This window comes from Daucus carota, chromosome 7 (genome assembly GCF_001625215.2).
Source record: "Daucus carota subsp. sativus chromosome 7, DH1 v3.0, whole genome shotgun sequence".
In the NCBI taxonomy this organism is placed as follows: Eukaryota; Viridiplantae; Streptophyta; class Magnoliopsida; order Apiales; family Apiaceae; genus Daucus; species Daucus carota.
The window spans coordinates 29,251,487-29,271,198 of NC_030387.2; the positions used below are offsets into that span (position 1 = coordinate 29,251,487).

At 33.4% G+C, this 19,712-nt stretch overlaps 4 protein-coding genes across 5 annotated transcripts; 3 read left to right on the forward strand and 1 right to left on the reverse strand.

Moving 5' to 3' along the window:
* The first annotated feature begins 2,312 nt into the window (after positions 1 to 2,312).
* Positions 2,313 to 5,910, forward strand: LOC108193393 (bifunctional protein FolD 4, chloroplastic). The gene is made up of 5 exons (XM_017360015.2): positions 2,313 to 2,703; positions 3,433 to 3,758; positions 4,390 to 4,626; positions 4,744 to 4,911; positions 5,154 to 5,910. Exons 1-5 carry the CDS (start codon positions 2,508 to 2,510, stop codon positions 5,322 to 5,324), a joined length of 1,098 nt encoding a protein of 365 aa, XP_017215504.1. The 5' UTR covers positions 2,313 to 2,507; the 3' UTR covers positions 5,325 to 5,910.
* A 2,800-nt stretch (positions 5,911 to 8,710) lies between these two features.
* LOC108196302 (glutamate--tRNA ligase, cytoplasmic) lies at positions 8,711 to 12,671 on the forward strand. Its single transcript, XM_017363531.1, has 6 exons — positions 8,711 to 9,035; positions 9,256 to 9,355; positions 9,469 to 9,622; positions 9,708 to 10,813; positions 11,194 to 11,658; positions 12,189 to 12,671. The coding sequence occupies exons 1-6, from the start codon at positions 8,890 to 8,892 to the stop codon at positions 12,399 to 12,401; spliced, it is 2,184 nt and encodes a 727-aa protein (XP_017219020.1). The 5' UTR covers positions 8,711 to 8,889; the 3' UTR covers positions 12,402 to 12,671.
* Positions 12,672 to 13,590: 919 nt separating this feature from the next.
* LOC108193165 ((+)-neomenthol dehydrogenase) lies at positions 13,591 to 16,051 on the reverse strand. The gene is made up of 5 exons (XM_017359700.2): positions 15,895 to 16,051; positions 15,566 to 15,821; positions 15,061 to 15,132; positions 14,530 to 14,703; positions 13,591 to 14,163 (listed from the first exon to the last, which is right to left on the reverse strand). Exons 1-5 carry the CDS (start codon positions 15,927 to 15,929, stop codon positions 13,783 to 13,785), a joined length of 918 nt encoding a protein of 305 aa, XP_017215189.1. The 5' UTR covers positions 15,930 to 16,051; the 3' UTR covers positions 13,591 to 13,782.
* Positions 16,052 to 17,377: 1,326 nt separating this feature from the next.
* On the forward strand, positions 17,378 to 19,712 carry LOC108193167 (uncharacterized). 2 transcript variants are annotated; one of them, XM_017359702.2, is made up of 3 exons: positions 17,378 to 17,690; positions 18,756 to 18,902; positions 19,321 to 19,712. In XM_017359702.2, exons 1-3 carry the CDS (start codon positions 17,484 to 17,486, stop codon positions 19,462 to 19,464), a joined length of 498 nt encoding a protein of 165 aa, XP_017215191.1. In that variant the 5' UTR covers positions 17,378 to 17,483; the 3' UTR covers positions 19,465 to 19,712. The 2 variants fall into 2 exon arrangements, with proteins under 2 accessions (XP_017215191.1, XP_017215190.1); XM_017359701.2 differs by lacking the exon at positions 17,378 to 17,690 and adding an exon at positions 18,041 to 18,417 and having other exon boundaries at positions 19,321 to 19,572.

Here is a 19,712-nt window from a genome sequence, read left to right on the forward strand (position 1 = left end):
ATCGGGTTAAAAACATTCGGGTTGGATCGGATGAAATATGGTCGGTTTGGGTTGGGTTGGTCGGTTTCACCAACCCGTGTACACCCCTACGCGGCAATGTGCGATTTCTCAACTAGTTCATGTCAAAAGAAAAGAATCAATATACTTTTATATAAATATACTTTTATATAAAGGAGAAGCGAGGGGTGTGTAGGTGACGCGTCTCAGGTAGCTCCGTTCTGTTTTTCTAATTTTCTGAAATTTTTGGATGAAAAATATCAAAAAAAATAACTACTTTTTTAATCTAACTAGATGAGAATCCGCGCGTTGCGACGGCCTATAAAAATTATATTAATGATCTAATTTTAATATTTGTAGAATAAAATAATTTTATGCCTGTCTATAAAAAGTATATTAATGTTTCAAGTTAATATTTGTAGGATAAAATAAATTTATATTATAAAAATCTTGATGTAATACAAATACTAATATATAAAATTGCAAAATTGGACTATAATTTATGTTCTTACATTGTCACCTTCCTCCAATTTTTTTAGATTGATTGTGCACAAAAACATTTAACTTAAATATAACCACCCTCCTAAAAGTTGCTCGAACGGAGCAAACAGATAATGCATGAATAATTTTTTCATGTATACAAAGTAAATAATATAAAAATTAACAACAGCAAACATGTCCGATGAACAAAACAAATATTATAAAAGAATAACCAACAAACATACATCATTAATAGTTAATTTATTGACATCAACCATCAATTTCCTGTCAAGACTATATTCTTTTCCCGTGTTTGGATTTGTCGACACCAATATAACGGTCTATAACTACATTTGCTTGCAACAACCTTTACTGTAACAGTCTTCACTTATCGTTGCAAAAGAACGACACCTCCGAATTAGAAATCGAGCAAGAGAAAAGTATTTCTAATTTTTGATATTTTTCATCCAAAAATTTCAGAAAATTAAAAAATAGAACGGAGCGATGTGAGAGGCGCCACCTACACGCCCCTCGCTTCTCCTTTAAAAATCGAGTAAGAGAACTATCAGGTAGGTTTGTGGTATCGAGAGAGGAGGTTGGGTTTAGATGATCCAAAATCCTACGATCTCTACGGGTATTTATAGGTGAGGGAGACTTGTTTGCTACTCTTTCCCATAATTAAATAATCTGAACAATATCTGATTAAAATTTTCAAGTTACTATATTTCATAAATAATCAGTCTTTCCTATAATTGAATAATCTAAAACAAAATCAGATTAAAACTTTCAAGCTACTATATTCCATAAATAATCTGAAACAAAATCAGATTCTGAAACTTGCTTCTAATATATCCGAAACTAAAAAAGGTAGTTCTAATTTTTGATATTTTTCATCCAAAAATCCAGAAAATTTGAAAAATAAAACGGAGCGATGTGAGAGGCGCCACCTACACGCCCCTCGCTTCTCCTTTATATAAGTATATTGATTCTGTTTTAGATTGTTTTTCTAATTTTATGAAATTTTTTGAATGAAAATATTAAAAATAAAAACTACTTTTTTTTAATTTGATTTTGTTTTAAATTATTTATGGAATACAGTAACTTGCAAGTTTTTTAATCTGATTATGTTTCAGATTAAAAAACACAACTAAAATTAAGATTCGTCATTCTTTAAATCGTTCATTATATGTAGAATTTGTTTTCATTTTTTCACTCGTGAATTATAGTCCAATTTTGTAATTTTATATATTAATATTGGTATTGCATCGAGATGTTTATAATATAAAATTTATTTTATTCTACAATCGTTAATTTTGAATCATTAATATAATTTTTATAGACTGCCACACATTTATTTTATCTTATAAATACTCATTTTGAATCATTAATATAATTTTTATAGGTCGCCGCAACACGCGATTTCTCAATTAGTTCTTGTCAAAAAAAAAAAAAAAAAAACCCGTCAAAATCTAATATATAATGTAGTACTTTTGTGTTTTTTTTGGGAAAACTCTTTTGCATGTGTGATTCTCATTTATTTTTGGCAGTATCTTCAAGTTCTTTGTCAAAAGAAAAGAAAAAAACTGTCAAAATCTAATACATAATGTAGTATTTTTTTATTTTTTTGGAATTTTTTTAATTTTTCTCTTTTATTTGGAAATTTTTTTATTTTCCTCTTTTATCATAGAAAGATAGTTGTTAATGTATTTTTTACAGTTCCATGATAGATAATATATACGTAAATATTCATTACCCAAAACGTTAGATTATATTTTTATTCAGATACTCATAGAAACTTGCAATATAAAAGATCCTCTCTTTTCAGTTTTCACCCCAAATTACCACAGCCATCAGTTTTTTTAATTTCAACTTAACAAAAACTTTGCGCTCTGCAACTGTCATCAACACATAAACCCTAGTTCTATATCTCTGTATTCTGCATATACATATATAAACCCTAGTTTTGTATCTATAGGGCAGCAAGCATAATAGCTCTAATAACTCAATTCATCTGTAAAATCCCCACCAAAATGGCCTCTGCATCATCTTCACTCGTGCTTTTTGCAGCTGATTCTTCTTCATCAGCAAGGCTTACTTCATTCAACACCAATAACAAGCTCCCAAACGGCGTCGTTCAGTTCAAGCGCCTTATCTCACCTCAGTTTGGACTTCAGAAGCCTAAAACAATCATGACCCATGTGTCTAATCCGTTATCTTATTGTGTTGGTATGTAAATAATTTTGTATATTCATAAAGTTTGGATTTTTTTTCACTTATTAGTACTTTGTGTGTATAAGTGTATGTGTGTGTTCCTTGTTTGGATTTTATCGAGTCTTTAGGTTGTGTTGTAATGATAAAAGGTTTGATTTTTAGTTGTTTTTGTTGTGTTTTGGTGAGTGTGGAATTTTGGAGTTGTTTTGATTGTAAAGATGATAGCTTTAACTATCGGAAAAAAGTGAAGCTTGTGGTTAATAGGTAAAGATTGTAAATTATGTGGATTTAGCTCATTGTGAAATTGCAACTCTTCTTTTTTTCTTTTCAATTTGGATTAATTTTTTAAGGCAATCTACACACATGCGGAATGGATAGTTGGCTCTGCTTTTTGGATAATTGGCTTTGATTTTTGGATATATTGGTATTTGTTTAATAATATATAGAAAAAGAAGCTCAGTGTGAAAGTAAATGCCAAACTTGGACTTAATGAAGAAGATCAATGTTATGGACAGAGTTGGGTGGTATTTTATTTTGAAATACAGGGTAACTTTTGTATCTCCTGTCATTCTATATGTTTTAAGCCTGAGGTTTTTTTCAGTAAAAAAAACAATAAGAATGGTAGTTTTGTTGATGTTATCTTGATTACAACATTTGTCTTTTTGTGTTAAATGTGGAGATTGTTTTGTTTTTTGTTTCTGCCCTCTACTAGTACTACTACTTACTTGTTTTAGTTATGGGCAGCTTCTATGGCTACTGAGGCTTCTGCTAAGGTTATTGATGGGAAATCAGTTGCAAAAGATATTCAAAATGAAATAACTGCTGAAATATCCAGAATGAAGAGTGAAATTGGTGTCGTGCCAGGTTTAGCTGTTATACTGGTTGGTGATAGGAAAGATTCTGCAACATATGTACGCAACAAGAAAAAATCCTGTGAATCAGTAGGAATCAAATCGTATGAAGTGTGTTTGCCACAGGACTGCAGAGAAGAAGAAGTACTCGAACATATTTCAAGCTTTAATAATGATCCTGCCGTTCATGGCATACTTGTTCAGCTGCCTCTGCCATCTGTAAGCTTCTAATTAAACATCTTGAGAATATATGATGAATAACACTGCATCATGGCGATGAATATAAAAGCTGGTTTGAAAAAGATGAAAGTTATTAGACTAAAACATCTGAGAAGTACAGTTCATGAAAGGTTCGGACCAGTTCGATCCAGAAAATGACCGGATTGGCAAGTCCCAAAAGTCCTTAAAGAAAAATATAAAAGCTAGTACAAAATCAGTACAGTCAATAAGATGGGTCTGGTCAGTCCCACTTTTTGCATATTGAGCATTTTAACCCTCCCATCATCTGTAAGATTTCACTAATTTTTTTTTAGTAATATATATGTTGATTAATAACTATAGTAGTTAATAATCATAAATAATATGGTAGTAACACCTATGATTAATAGGCAAAATAATTATAAGCATATATATCTTAAATTATGTTTTGAGTTGTTGGTTTGGATATTAAGTTCTTGTTCTACACTTTTTATTTGATATACTCGTTTGTAACTGTAAATTTGTGTCAGAAGTAGCATACCAGGATATACCATAAGAATTTCATTGTTTTTTTTTTAAAGTTGGTGATCTAGCTTTGCAAATCAGATGTTTTCTGACATAATTTTTTTTTTCCATTACACTTTGAATCCAGCATATGAATGAGCAGAGCATCTTAAATGCTGTATGCATCGAGAAGGATGTTGATGGATTCCACCCTCTGAACATTGGTCGCCTTGCAATGCGGGGTAGAGAACCATTATTTGTTCCATGCACACCAAAAGGTTGCATTGAGTTGCTGCATAGATACAATGTTGATATCAAAGGAAAAAATGCTGTTGTTATTGGCAGGAGCAACATTGTTGGAATGCCTGCTGCTCTTTTGTTGCAGGTAGGATTCACTTGTGCAACTTGTTAACTCTTCTTTTATTATTGTTAATTTTAAGCTGTGTTGTTTTGTATCTTTTCTATCTCCCCTATGTTCCCTGATGCCTTGTTTTTGTCGTAGAGAGAAGATGCTACAGTTAGTATTGTTCACTCCAAAACCAAGAATCCCCAGGAGATCACTAAACAAGCAGACATAATAATTGCTGCCGTGGGGCAACCAAACATGGTCAGAGGTAGCTGGATAAAGCCTGGAGCAGTTCTAATTGACGTTGGAATAAATCCGGTTGAGGTGATTACTTCTTCTCCTCTCATCAATCCCATCCCAATTTACAGTCACTCTTTGCTGTTAAGCTTAACACGCTGGACATGCTAAAATGCTTGATATAGCGACATGCTCATCCCTGAATGTACATATAAATAATAGATTTTTTTTATTAATAATCATCAGTAGATGTAGGTCAAATTCCATTAATGTTTTTTTGATCGGACCTAAAAATTAAGTTGGTTATTCTTCGGTGTGTGCTGCTACAGGACTCTACACGCCCTCGAGGCTACAGACTGGTTGGTGACATCTGTTATGAGGAGGCATGTAAGATTGCTTCAGCTATAACACCAGTTCCTGGAGGTGTTGGGCCAATGACAATCGCAATGCTTCTCTCAAATACCCTGACCTCTGCAAAGAGAATTCATAACTTCAGTTAAATTGTTCTGCCTATTTTTTCATCATTTTTTTTTTGCTTCCTTGGTAAGCTAGTTTGAACATTTACTGGGCTTTCTTTGGGTCAAAACCTTTTCAAGCCTTATGTCGCAATAGCTATCCAATATATTGACAATAGTCCAATAATGATCTTTTAGTATAGGTGTAAACTAGCTGAAGTGAGGTATGCGTACCAAAAAGAGAGGTTAAGGAATCTTTTTGAAGGGGAGTATAACTCTAATATGTAATGAGCTTTACTTTTCTTTGCAAGTGGCCCAAGTTTCAGCAATGAAGCTTTACTATTGGACAAGGAAGTGTAATCCTGAGAAACGAAAAGTAGGATTGGGACTCCTAAGAAAATAAAAAAGCAGAGCCAAGAGTAATAAACATCGAAAGGTACAAGCATCAAGGCCAGAAGTGCATATTGAGGTTGATTATCTTTTGTGATGTTTTTTTATTGTAAGCAGCTACTGTTTGTTTAGTAAATTACCTATATATCAAAATGATGTCTTGACGGGAATTATATTTTGTATTCTGGACCTTGACTTCAATTTCGCTGGATTATGAATTGTTGTATAAATAGTTGGCTCCCGGTGTCTGTGTCCTCTGCCTCATCTTGCATATTCTGACACTGAATCACAATTTCTTAGTTGGCTCCGAGTGTTCTGTGTCTTAGCATCATAATTTATAAGCATCCTGGTTATATTTGGTGTGTGATGCTAATCTTTGTTAATAATGTTTAGTGTAAAAAATGCATGGCTTTAAAGTCTTAAATCTGCAAGTAGCCTGCAGCAAACAACCAAGCTAACGGGTCAATGGGTAATTGATCAACATTTTTGATCATGCGTCTCAAAAATCACTGTTTTGGACAAATAGAACCTTTAAAATGAGGTATTTTACTATTTATTCTGGATATAAGAGCATCTCCAAGAGTCTCCTTGTTGGCTCCTAAATATAATATAAAAAATGTGGCTCTTAGTAATTTAAGACAAAGTTAAGAGTGTAAACTCCAACAATACTCTCTACATCTCTTCTCTATTTCATATTTTATTCATATATTGGGCTCCACTATAACAAAAGAGAGGGAAAGATGGAGGTTGATTGGAGGGAAGGATTTTTTTATTGTGAAAAAATAAGTTAGGAGCATGTGGTGGCTCTTAACTTTGAGGAGAGAGGAGAGAGAAACAAGAGGCTCTTAAGATTTAAGAGCCACTTAAGAGTCTCTTGGAGCAACATTTTGCTTCTCCCTCCTCAAATCTAAGTTAGGAGCTTAAATGAAGAGCCTCTTGGAGATGCTCTAAGTAGTATGCTACCAACTATACTTTGTTTTAATATTTATATGTCAAACACGTGTGAATATTTTCATTTTAAAATGTCCATGGAAAAAGATTTGATTTGTGAAATTTATTTTAATGTCAAATACCTGTTGCTAGATGAAACATACCATTTGTCGTATAAAACAAACAATTATTTACCAAAACAATGCAGTAGTTGAGTCAGTGTACTTGCTTTTCATGTTAATCTAGTACAAGTAATCTACAGGCTACAGCCCACTATATAGTACTCCCTCCGTCCCAAAAAGAGTGAGCTGGTTTGACTTTCACGGAGATTAAGAAAAATGTAGTAAGTTTAGTTGAAAAGTGGGTAAAGTGGTGGGACCTACCAATATTTAATAATAGATTTGAGATAGTGTAGGAAGATAGTGGGTGTAATAGTGTTTATATTATTATAGAATGGAGATAGTGGAAGAAAGTAGTGGATGTAATAGTGAAAAGTAGTGTTCAAAAATAGTAAGTATGGTAGGTTCATTCTTTTTGGGACGTCCCAAAAAGGAATAAGGGTCACATAAAATGGGACGGAGGGAGTATATACAACCCATAGAATTGGGTGCAATAGGATTGAGGGTCCTGATCCACATCTCCGCGGCGTAATCTACTTGCTGCTGAGATATTAAACCTAAAAAATTGGAAATCCGTGCAATTTTGTCGAAATAAATAGATATATCTCAAGTAAGGGTTTTCTAATCATCTATAAAAAACAAAAATAAATAATTTAATTATATAAAGTTCTTCTTTAATAATTATAAGTGTACAAGGGGTAAATTTTTTAATGACTTAAAACATCGATGATGTACCAGAAACTTAAAAAACTGTTGATGTATTACAATTTACAGGATAAAAACTCGTCTTTATCTTTTTAAAATGATAATATAAAATTATTATCAAAAATCATATATTAATTCTAAAATATATTTATAAATAGATATATTTTACTTCAAAACAGATTGGAATTGAATAAAGAATTTACATAAATAATTAGAATTTTCTTACCTACCATTAAGGGAAAAATCATACTCAAAAGAGCACAAGAGTATTTCGTGCATACTCTAATATTTTTTATTCCAAAACATGAAATTATCATGTAACTGATAAAAATAAATAATATTTATTTTTTTATAAGCTAGAAAATAAAAAATATATCAAACATAAAATTTATAATTAATTAAAAAATAAAATTACTATCAGAAATATATATTAATATTAAAAAATATTTTATAACTAAATGATAAATCTATTATTTTCACTTATCTCCGTCATATAATCTTAATAACAATAAGAATTTTTTTAAGAGTTTGTAAAATTTATAACTTTAATTTATAACAATAAGCAATCAGGAAAATTTATGTGCTGATATGGCCTAAAACAATGATAATTAAATGTAATTTTTTCAAAAAACTTCCATAATAGGACAATTTATATCAAAAAAGTCTTTTCAAAAAAATTCAGGGATCTCAAAAATATCATAAGAAATTTTATTTATGGATATAACCATTTTAATTCTTGTGCGTCTAACCACAGTTTTTACTTTGTTTGGATATTAAAATTCATACATTTCTTCTTTATTTTTTTTTGACAAATATGGTTTATAGCCTTACAAATGAGTATCTGTTCGAGCCAGGGTAAGATATTCTCGACATGAGTAGGGTCGAACCCAAGACTTAGGACGATAGATGATAAGCCTTTAACCACTGACCTATCCAACCGTGCTCTTTATGAGTTCATACTTTCTTGTTATTGAACTTGATATTTTGCTTTATGCCAAGATATATATGTCATATTTGTACTTTTTTAAATATTAGATCTTTCGTCACAATTCATACTTCTTTTCTTCTTAAATTATCAATCATATATTTTTTTTTGTTTAATTTGATTTTCAGGATCATGGAAAAATAAGGCATGAATTTCTCTGATTCAATCATCTTATTATTTAAACACCCGAACATATCTTTGCGTATTTTTTGTTAGATGATAAATTTTATTTGGATGAATCCTATGCCTATTGCAATTATTGTATCTACGAGTATAGACCCTAATAAAAAAAAATAAAAATTAGTGGGGGTGTTTGTTCAATACGAAGACGGCTGGAAGGAGGAAACAAAGGGCGGAAGTTAGCGTAATTTTACAACATTTCAACCCTACTCTCTTCTCTTCTACTGTTATTTTTCAAACCCTAATCTAGACTCCCCTCTCTCCCTATATTATTTTTCAAACCCTAATCTCTCTCTCTCTGATGGAAGATATGGATTTAAAGCTTCACTACCCTCCAGATTCACTTCCCCTCTCCGCAATCACCACCGCCAAGCTCGCCGGGATCCCCATCTCCGTTCATTCCGATCTCAGCTCACCCTCCCCTCCTGCACTACTTCTCCCCACTGGGTAAATCTCTAAACTCTTCACAATATATACTTCTAATTCAGTAATTCACTCATTTATGCTTCTCTCTGAGATGTTTCTTTTTGGAAGGAAGTTTGTTGCTTGATGTATTTCCCTGAATACGAACAATGTAAAAAAAGTTTAACATTCATATCTGTTGGAGATTAAATTAATAAGACTAGTGTGTACTGCTGATCTTATAAAAGCTTTTGGTTGTATTTAGTGTGAAGTTACAGGGGATAAATGCAATACTACGTTATCTTGGTAGAATATCGAAAAATGTTCAAGGTTTGTACAAGCGGGATGATCTCGAGTCTTCTCAGGTACATTTTTAGTCTTTTTGAAATTCATTTTTCATTTTCCTGCTTGTTACTGTTCAGTGTCTTTGGTAGTGCTGCTGTGATTCACTATCTTTTTACTTCTTTGTTTTGCATAGATAGATGAGTGGCTTGATTATGCCCCTCTCTTTGCCTCGGGCTCTGAATTTGAGGGAGCTTGTAAATTTGTGGATGGCTATTTACTGCATCGGACTTTTTTGGTTGGTTATAGTCTCTCTATTGCAGACTTAGCAATCTGGTCGGGTCTTGCAGGTGAATATCTAACATATAATTATGTATGCATACATTTATGTTTGTGTGTGTGTTTGGACTCGGCGATAATATTTTATTTTTGTAGTAACTGGGCGTCGATGGGAAAGCTTGAAGGACTCCAAGAAATATCCAAACTTGGGGCGATGGTTCAATTCAATATCAGCTGAATACGGTGCTTTAAATGAAGTAACAGCACAATATGCTGGAAAAAAGGGCTCTGGAAAGCCAACAACAAAATCAGTAGAGAAAGAACAAAAGGGCTCGAATGCGCTTGCAAACGGAGATGTTGGAAAAGTAGGAAGTAGGTCAACAAATGAGGTAGATCTTCCAAATGCAGAAGGTGGAAAAGTTTGTTTGCGGTTTGCACCTGAGCCAAGTGGTTATCTGCACATTGGTCATTCAAAAGCAGCACTCCTGAATCAGTACTTTGCTGATAGGTATCATGGTAAAATTATCATTCGTTTTGATGATACGAATCCTGCAAAAGAAAGTAATGAATTTGTGGATAATCTTTTGATCGACATTAAAACACTGGGTATCAATTATAAGGATGTTACATACACATCAGATTATTTTCCCCAGCTGATGGAAATGGCTGAGAAATTGATTCGTGAGAAGAAGGCATATGTGGATGATACACCACGGGAGCAGATGCAGAAAGAAAGGATGGATGGAATTGAGTCAAGGTGTAGAAACCACAGTGTAGAGGAGAATATAAAGTTATGGAAGGAAATGATTGCTGGGTCAGAAAGGGGTTTAATGTGCTGCGTCCGAGGTAAGTTGGACATGCAGGACCCCAACAAGTCTCTTAGGGATCCTGTCTATTACCGGTGCAACCCCATGGCCCATCATAGGATTGGCAATAAATATAAGATATACCCAACTTATGATTTTGCATGCCCATTTGTTGATTCTATAGAAGGTATTACTCATGCACTTCGATCTAGTGAGTATCATGATCGCAATGCTCAGTATTACAGAATACAAAATGATATGGGACTGCGAGAGGTTTATATATATGAATTTAGTCGCTTGAATATGGTTTATACACTTCTTAGCAAGCGTAAGCTTCTGTGGTTTGTTCAAAATGGAAAGGTTGATGGATGGGATGATCCTAGATTCCCCACTGTGCAGGGTATTGTGCGCAGAGGTCTGCAAATTGAGGCATTGATACAGTTCATTCTCGAGCAAGTAAGTTCAAACAGACGCTTTGTATTTCATTAAATATATCAGCTTGAATTGCTCTTTTTTTTGTTCTTCTTTTTTTTTTTTTTTTTTAAATTTTTAACATTAGTCAGGAATCATTAAACAAGGCATCTGTGGCAATAATACTTGGACAATATATGACCATGGTGCCTTCTACTGTCTACTTTGTAATTTATGTATCAAAGCATTCCAGGCCCGAATTTTTTTTTCTTTTCAAATGTGTTTTTCCTGTGTGTGTGTGTTTGGGGGGGGGGGGGGGTGTCAAAAAATTTCTTGTGAGAAGACCTCCTTGGTATTGCAAAGCTTGGACATGTTTAATTATGCAACTGCAGGTAATTTACTGTGCTTTTTGATAATTTGTTTAGGGTGCATCAAAAAATCTTAATCTGATGGAATGGGACAAGTTGTGGACTATCAATAAGAAAATCATCGATCCTGTTTGTCCTAGACACACTGCAGTCTCTGCAGAGCGTGTCCTGTTGATGTTAAAAGATGGACCTGATGATCCTTATGTTCGCATTATTCCAAGACATAAGAAATATCCTGGTGCTGGGGATAAGGCTACCACTTACACAAAGAGCGTATGGTTAGATCTTGCTGATGCCAAGTGCATTTCGGCAGGGGAGGAGATTACCTTGATGGACTGGGGTAATGCCATAGTAAAGGAAATCAGCAAGGATGAGGACGGAAGTATCAAGCATTTGACAGGGGTTTTGAACCTCGCAGGATCTGTCAAGACCACAAAGTTGAAACTTACTTGGCTGCCTGATACAAATGAACTTGTTCCACTCTCTTTAATGGAATTTGATTATCTTATCACAAAGAAGAAGGTATTTTGCTACTCTTTCTGTTAGTAAAGTTCTCCGTATTATATTTCTGGGTCAGCTTGTCATGTATATGATATTTATAGTGCTGGTGTTGCTCTCCGAATGAATTTTGTTATCATGATTTGTCTAATTTCTTCAAGAATTTGGGCTCTCAATTGTAAATGATTTGTTTCACCTTGCTGTTCCATATAGGAATTTTGTTCTGATCCAAATAAATTTGAGAAGAAAAAATTTGATACAACATGAGATAACATGCATTTATAGTCAATTATTCAGAAAGTTATTCGAGAATTGTAACCTGAAAATATATAACTGTTCTTTTTTCATGTTTCTAATTTTCAGAATATCTCAAAATTTATTAAGTTAAAATTCTTGTAAATCCTTTTGTGGATGCATATATATATATGTAAATGTGTGGGTGACCGGGTGTGCAGTATTTGTTCGTCTTGTGATTATTCTGGTTGGTGCTTGTGCTGTTCATTGAAGTTATTATTCTGGTGGTGAATTTAGTAATTATATTAATTGCTCTGCAGCTTGATGAGGATGAGGATTTTGTTGATGTGCTTAACCCGTGTACCAAGAAAGAAAGTGCAGCATATGGGGATTCAAATATGAGAAACTTGAAGAAAGGTGAGATTTTGCAGCTGGAGAGGAAGGGCTATTTTAGATGTGATGTTCCATTTGTGAGGCCATCGAAGCCTATAGTGCTGTTTGCAATTCCAGATGGTAGGCAGCAAACTAAATGATAAATAACAAGAAACAATCACTTCAGTAAAGCATGATGCTTTTCAGTTTGGAATCTAGTTTTTGGATACCGAGAAAAGATGTTCTTCAGTTAAAAGAAAATGTGTGCTGTAAACGAATTTCTGTTATAATTTTTGTGCATTTAGAGTTTTCTAATTTAGTCCGACTTTTGAACTTGGATATTTTATTATCAGTGTCTGGATGTGCCTGTTTTGACTTGGTATATGTCCCAGCTTTGAATTGATATTAAATTCTCTGATCGGTTACATTTATGTCTTGTTATACCAGCTTTGAATAATTTGATATCAAGTTCTCTGATGGGTTACATTTATGTCTGGTTATACATTTATACAGCTCCGATAAGGATTAGTATTTGCAGAATTGCTCATCTTCTGTGCATATGATAATATTCGTGTGATCTGCATGTACCAAATCAAATCCTGCATGCCAATTTCCGCGGAAGGCAGCAGAAAATCTATTTTCTTGCAAAATGTTCCGGACTAACTATTTGCATGTCACTTAATCAGCCATTGATGTGCTTTGTACTGTTGCAGCTTGGCTAAAATCCAGAATGAAAGCAGTTTGGTTAAATACTTAAAACGAAAACGAAATTTGACATTAAGTTTTAGCGGGCTTGAAGAAGCCACGCAAATGGTTGACAAAAGAAATGGAAGACATGATAACTGATGGTTTATTAGTTATTACGTGAGCCATTGAATGTGTTTTTACCTTTTGTTTCATTTAGAAGTATTCTAAAAATTTCCGATTAATCCTTAAATAATTTTTTTTTACTGATTTATCGATTACACTTCGGTTTGACTAAATATCAATAGATTTATCCAAAAAATCTCTAATAAATCCTGAATCGGTAGGTCAGCCGATTTCTAAAACCATGTTGCATGTTGATTTGATTTGTAGATGATTATAATCGAGTAAAAAAAGGTAGGATTTTCGGAAGGAAACAAGTAATAACTTACTTTTATCAGACTAGTTTGTCCAAGAACAATTAGCCTCGGACTTGATAATTTAATGACATCCTACAAGGATGAAGGAACATAGATGTTTCCAATTAGTCATGCTAAGACTTTCAGGTCTGCGGTTACTTGGACTTCAGTAATTAGTTCATAGTATTTTTTTATTAGGTTTCTGTGATCCATATCAAACTGTAGTTCTCGGGGAAACAGGAAGACCTGATATCATCACCACATCATTTCATGGCATCATCGCACTAATCTCTCACTACAAAGTTATAGTAGAAGGTAAACATAACATGAATATCCAGATAACCAATATAAACTGAGGCCTATTGAATTTGATTTGGTTTACATTTCATCAATTATTGTGCCATGATAGCTTGTTTGCAGCATATAGTTGCAGTTACCTTTACTCGAAGGATGATATGTTACCCTCAACGAAGAAAAGGCCAGAAGGTCCCCCGTTAGGCAGCAATGCTATCTTCACCACATTTTTAGCCCCTTTTTCGACACTTAATTTACCAGTATTCATATTTATATCTGTTTTCACATAGCCAGGACAAGCAGCATTGATGCAGAAAGTTGGGTACGTTTTGGCCAAAATCCTTGTGTATGCATTCATTGCTGCTTTCGAGACTACATATGCTGACATGAAGTGTGGCCAACCTTTTTCCTGTACTGATCCCTCCTTGTAATCTTTCAGGTACTGGTTTAGCACCTCATCGACTCTTGCTTCTGTAAGGTTTGGCTCATCATTCAGTATTCCTTTAGCCCATTCATTTGGTAAATTCTGAGAACCAACAGTCCAAAAGGAATGGTCAATAATAAGGAATCTTATACAGTTCAAATGCAGAAAGGGTTCAAGTTAATCATTCTTATACAGGCTATGCAATTTTCTAAACTAGCAAAACATATGAGTAAGAATTGAAAAGTACCCCTCAGGCTTCTTAGTTGTATATTAATATAACCCCGACTACCTAAGCGTATAATGGCTTGAGCGGGTTCTGAACAAGTGGACGCACCACAAGGCACGAAAATAAGATTTGGGAATCAGACACTCCCATAATCAGCAAAACTACCTTAATCAGATATCTATGCATATGAAACTAATCTCTTGCAAAGCTGAAATGTGATGGTCTTGCGATATGTTATATACCTTTAACTTTCCCATGGAGGAAGAAACATTTGCAATACGCGGTGAATCAGATAACTGCAGTAATGGAATTAGTGCTTCTGTCATTCTTTTTGCCCCATAGTAGTTCGTTTGCAAGCATTGTTCAGCTAACTCGTATGACTCGGACATAATCCCATTCCAATCGACTTGTCCTGTCTGAATAACCAACACTTAGATGAACAGTATCATACATTGCAGTATGAGTGATACACAAAAACTTATTAAGCAAATTAGTACATTCCGCAGCTTACTGCATGTATCATAATTCATGATCATATTAGAATGAAAGAAGAAGAAGAAGATAACAATTACATTTGAGCTGCTCTGATTCTGCACGTAATGATACAGCCAAAAGAAAAGAAAGAAAACATCAAATAATTGAAATTGATAGAATCAGCCAACTTTCTCTTAAGTTACGTTGCGGCAGAATTGTACAAACACAATCCAAACTCAAGTTCAAAAATATATCAACTAAGATTGTATATTCATATAGTAGTATTTAAACTAACTCACCCCATTATTCGACACTTGGTCTAAATATACTTTATCATCTAGAGCAACTCCCCCAACTCCTGCATTATTTACCTGCAAAATGTTCCAAATTTTCTTTTCATCAATAATAAATATGTCGCAAAGAAACAATTTGAGGTTTTTAAAGTGAGGTAAAATTTACGCAAACTTTACTTCTGTTCTTGTTGGAAAAAAACCTTTTTGGGAAACCAAAATTAGGGAGGTTAAAAAATAAGTTAAAATTTACGAATACATACATGAATAATGTGTATAGATTTTCAACTTCTCAGATTATGGCTTATAAATCGGGAGTTGACTTATAAGTCCTTTACACAAACAGTTGAATAAGCTGCTTCTGATTATAAACCCAGAAGCTATAGAAAAAGCTTGGCCAAAGAGGCCCTTTGTATCTTGCTCATGAACTTAACACTAAGATTACAAAAAAACAATTAATAAACAACAAATTTTAGCAAAGAAACCATAGTTATAAGTCTAGAAAGTTGATTACCAAGATATCAAGTCTTCCAAATTTGTTTTTTATGAATTCTGCAAAAGATGAAACACTTGCAGGGTCAGCAACATCAAGCTGATGAAAGATGAGTTGATCATCACTTAAACCCACAGATTCTTTGAGCTTTTCCACAGCTTCAAGACCCCTTTGTTCATTTCTAGCAGTTAGTACCACAATAATACCATGTTCAGCAGCTAGTTGCTTGCAGATACCTAGTCCAATCCCTTTATTTGCCCCTGTCACAACTGCATACCTACAACAATTCAATGCTTAACTTTAATTCAAAAAATTGTATGATGAAGACTGATCAAGAAACAAGAAGTCACCTCTTTGTGGTTGAAGTGTTTCCTGAAGTAGCCATTTTTGATGAACTATGAGATAAGGTTTCTTTTACAGAACTTGCTAGAATGTAGGAGTAAATGAGGAAGGAAAATTAAGGTTTGAAGATGCCTTATTTTGGTGAGTCGGCTTTACAGTATTTTATTTTGTTGGTATCAAGTTCTCCGAGAAGTTTCTCGTTACTTGTCACTTTCATATTTTTTACGGTAATATAAGGTAATTAAAAAATATACTTTCACTTGTTTTTTTAATTTTTTTTATAAATAATAATATGAATAATAAACTTTAATTTAAAAAAAAATATTTTAAAAATAATAAATGGAAGTATGTTTTTTAATCATTTTAAATTATAGACAAAAAGTCAAAATTACAATTAAAAAGAAACGGGGAGAGTATTAGGTAGGCAGCTTAGTTGATGTTTAATTTAGTAAGACAAGGCACCTTGCCTGGTCCAACCTGCCAAATTATTTATCACCGAATTCGATTCGAAACTGTTTATCAATGTTGGTTTTTATATGTTTTGATTATTTTTCTAATAATTAGATATATTTAATTTATAATTTAATATCTATCCATATAAGTGAAAATTGAGAATTTGTAATGATAAGGATAAACTTATCACTTGAACTGATTATTAAAACTATAAAAATACAAACTTAAAAGTTTTAAAAAAATAGGTCTAGTAATAAATTTTGTCAATTCAAATTATAATTAACATAATTTTGATAATTTTGATAAATAATGAAAACAAACTAATATTTAAAAGGTTATGCTTGTGGCTATATTGGCAACCATAAACACATAGTCCTTCCGTCCCCCTCATTTGTTTATATTAAGGGAGGGAGCTCGATACGTATTCTAATACTCTCGTAAAACATAGTTCGACGAATTTTTTTTCTTTTAAATAAAAGTTTGATGTTTATATTTTATACAAAAAGAAAAAAATTTAAAAATAAGTTATAAAAATATATTTTATATGTGTCTTAAATACGTGTCGAACAGTGTGTAAAAACCGTAAAAAAATAAGGGCGGAGGGCGTGATATGGTTGTGACAAAAAACTATTATATGGAAGATTAAGCAAGCATGAGGAGATTCTTGAATCTCTTGGTCTAGCATGATTTTGCAGCTCTCAACAACCAATACTACTTGGCTACTACTCCCTTTATCCCTGTAGATTTTTTACAATTTTTTATTTTGATTCCACTCATTTCTTTACATTACACAAACCTTTTTAAAATAGTTGATGGGTCCCATCATTTTCCAACTTTTTCTTTATTTTCACAATACTTTAACTCCATTATCTTCCTTTTATATATTAAAAATCAATGACTCCCACCACCTCACTCACTTTTTTTTCTCTTTTTCACTACTTTATACATATATTTATTAACCTCCATTCCCCGAGTAATATAAAGTCAACAAATAGCAGTTAAAAAGAAAAAAGAAAAGTCAACAAATAGTGATTTTATTTCTCTTTCTTGTACTCATTATTCTAACCCGACCAAAACATAAACACAGACTGACCAAAACACAGGACTTGGTCGAATTTTGCATTGAGGCTGAAAATTTGGCGAGATGGGTTTGGTTGAAGACAAGGGTGATGTTGGTAGTTTGTTAGATTTCTTCTTTAAAGATGTACTAGGAGTGAGCAGCAGCACTACTATTCCCTCACACCTTGAAGATAAAGACACTTTCTCCCGTTTAATTCGGGGTCTTCTCAAGCTCACTCACATTCACCCTGGCCACATCTCTTACTTTCTTTCTGTCAAGCCACCTGTCTCTGTAATCTCTCTCTCTCTCTCTAGAAAGATGGGATTTTTATGTTGATTTGTTCACAAAAATGGAGATATAGGACTGACCCAGATGCAAATTACATTTCTTTTTGCAAATCATGTGTAGAATATTTCAATTCTGTAGTATTTTTGATTTTTGGTTCAAAAAGACAGAAAAATATTGAATTTTGATTATATATACAAGGGCAAAGGCTTCCAAGAAAACTGAAATTTGCTTTTTCATGTATTGGTGTGTTTGGGGGCAAGAATGGGAATGTAACAATGACCCAGAGGCGAAATTGATTGTATTTGCCAAATATCGTGCAGAATATTTGATTCTGTGGTATATTTTGATTCTTGGTAAAAAAGACAGGAAAAGACACAACTTTTATGTATGATTGATGCAGAGTGGTAATTAGTTATGCATATGAGTGTATCTGTTTTTGAATTCTGATCTTTATCCGTACTGCCAATATTGGGGATTCGTGGGTGAAGGATAAGTCAGAATGATGCAGAAACCTTTATTTCATAAAGAAACACAGATTTCTATGGAAGTGTCTGCACAGATTGTTTCTCAACTTAGGGAATATTTGGAGAGGATTGGAGCCTCTGACACTGTCCCGTTAAATTGTACTCGCAAGGATTTTTTCTCCAACATTGTTGGGGGTTTGCTTAAGGTTGATCATGTCGAAAGGGGCCACATCACATTATACCTACGTGTCAAAGCTGCTGTCACTGTAAACTAGTTCTTCATTTCTTCCTTTATGTTCTTAGAATTTTATGCAATTGTATGTTACATTTCTTGTTCTGTGGTTACTGAAGATTGCTATACTGCAACAATATGAAATTATGATTGGAGTTATGCAAGTTGAGAGATTAAATAGTTGGAGTGTTGAACGCATGGATGTCATGGTTTTATCAATTATCAAAGTTTTTGTTTGTAGGCATTGTTTATAAACTGAGCTTTTCTGATTTGTTTTTATGTAGATTATTACGTATTTGTAACTCCCATTACTCATTTTGTTTTTGCATTTCTCCAAATGGAGGGTAATTTTAAGTTGATTGGAATTTATAGAACGCGTATGGAGGATTGCATGGAGGGGTTGTAGCATCTGTAGCAGAGATGGTAGCAGTAGCTTGTGCTAGAACAGTTGTAGGAAAAGAGAAGGAGCTTTTTCTTGGAGAACTTAGCAATTCTTATCTCTCTGCTGCTCCACAAAATGTAAGTCCGTTGGAATAAATCATTCAACTTCTCAACTCTTTGTGTGACTTAAAAGTAATAGGTGAATTGAGAGATTCATTTAAAACTGTTTGGGGATAAAATTTGCACTCGCTTCATGCATGTAGGCTTGTACAAACCTAAAATAAATTTGGTACAACTATACGATAGCATAAAGATGTCTACAAATCATTTAAGTGTGTGTATATATATTAACACTGTTTGTTTCTATCCTGCAGCAAAGATGAGATTTGAATACATTTATTTATTGATATATCGCTTGATATATATTAATATGAATTTACAATTAAAAAAAGATCAGTTTAGATAATTGCAGCTTAGTCGCCAACATCTGCACCACTAAACGGTTTGATTTGATTATTAAGTGTCTATTCTAACGAATCTTTATATGCATTTGCAGGCAGAGGTTAAGGTTGATGCCTCTGTTGTACGGAGTGGAAGGAACTTGACAGTAGTTGCAGTTGAGTTCAGAATGAAGGAATCTGAGAAGCTGGTCTACACTTCTCGTGCCACCTTCTATAATATGCCAGTGGCAAGTTTGTGAATATTACCGACTTCAGGTGTTAATAATAGACATCTTGATAAAATATCTTTCTTTCGGAACATCCTTCAGAACACTACTAATATATCAAGTAATAATTTCTTTTGTCTACTGTCTCCTTCGTTCAGTCATCAGCTGATTAGTTGTATGGTTCTTCGAACCTTTTAAGCCGATGTCAGAGGACAGATATGGATCTTCTCTTAGTTGTATCCGTTATTCAAACATAAAGTGACACAATATTGATTGTGTAA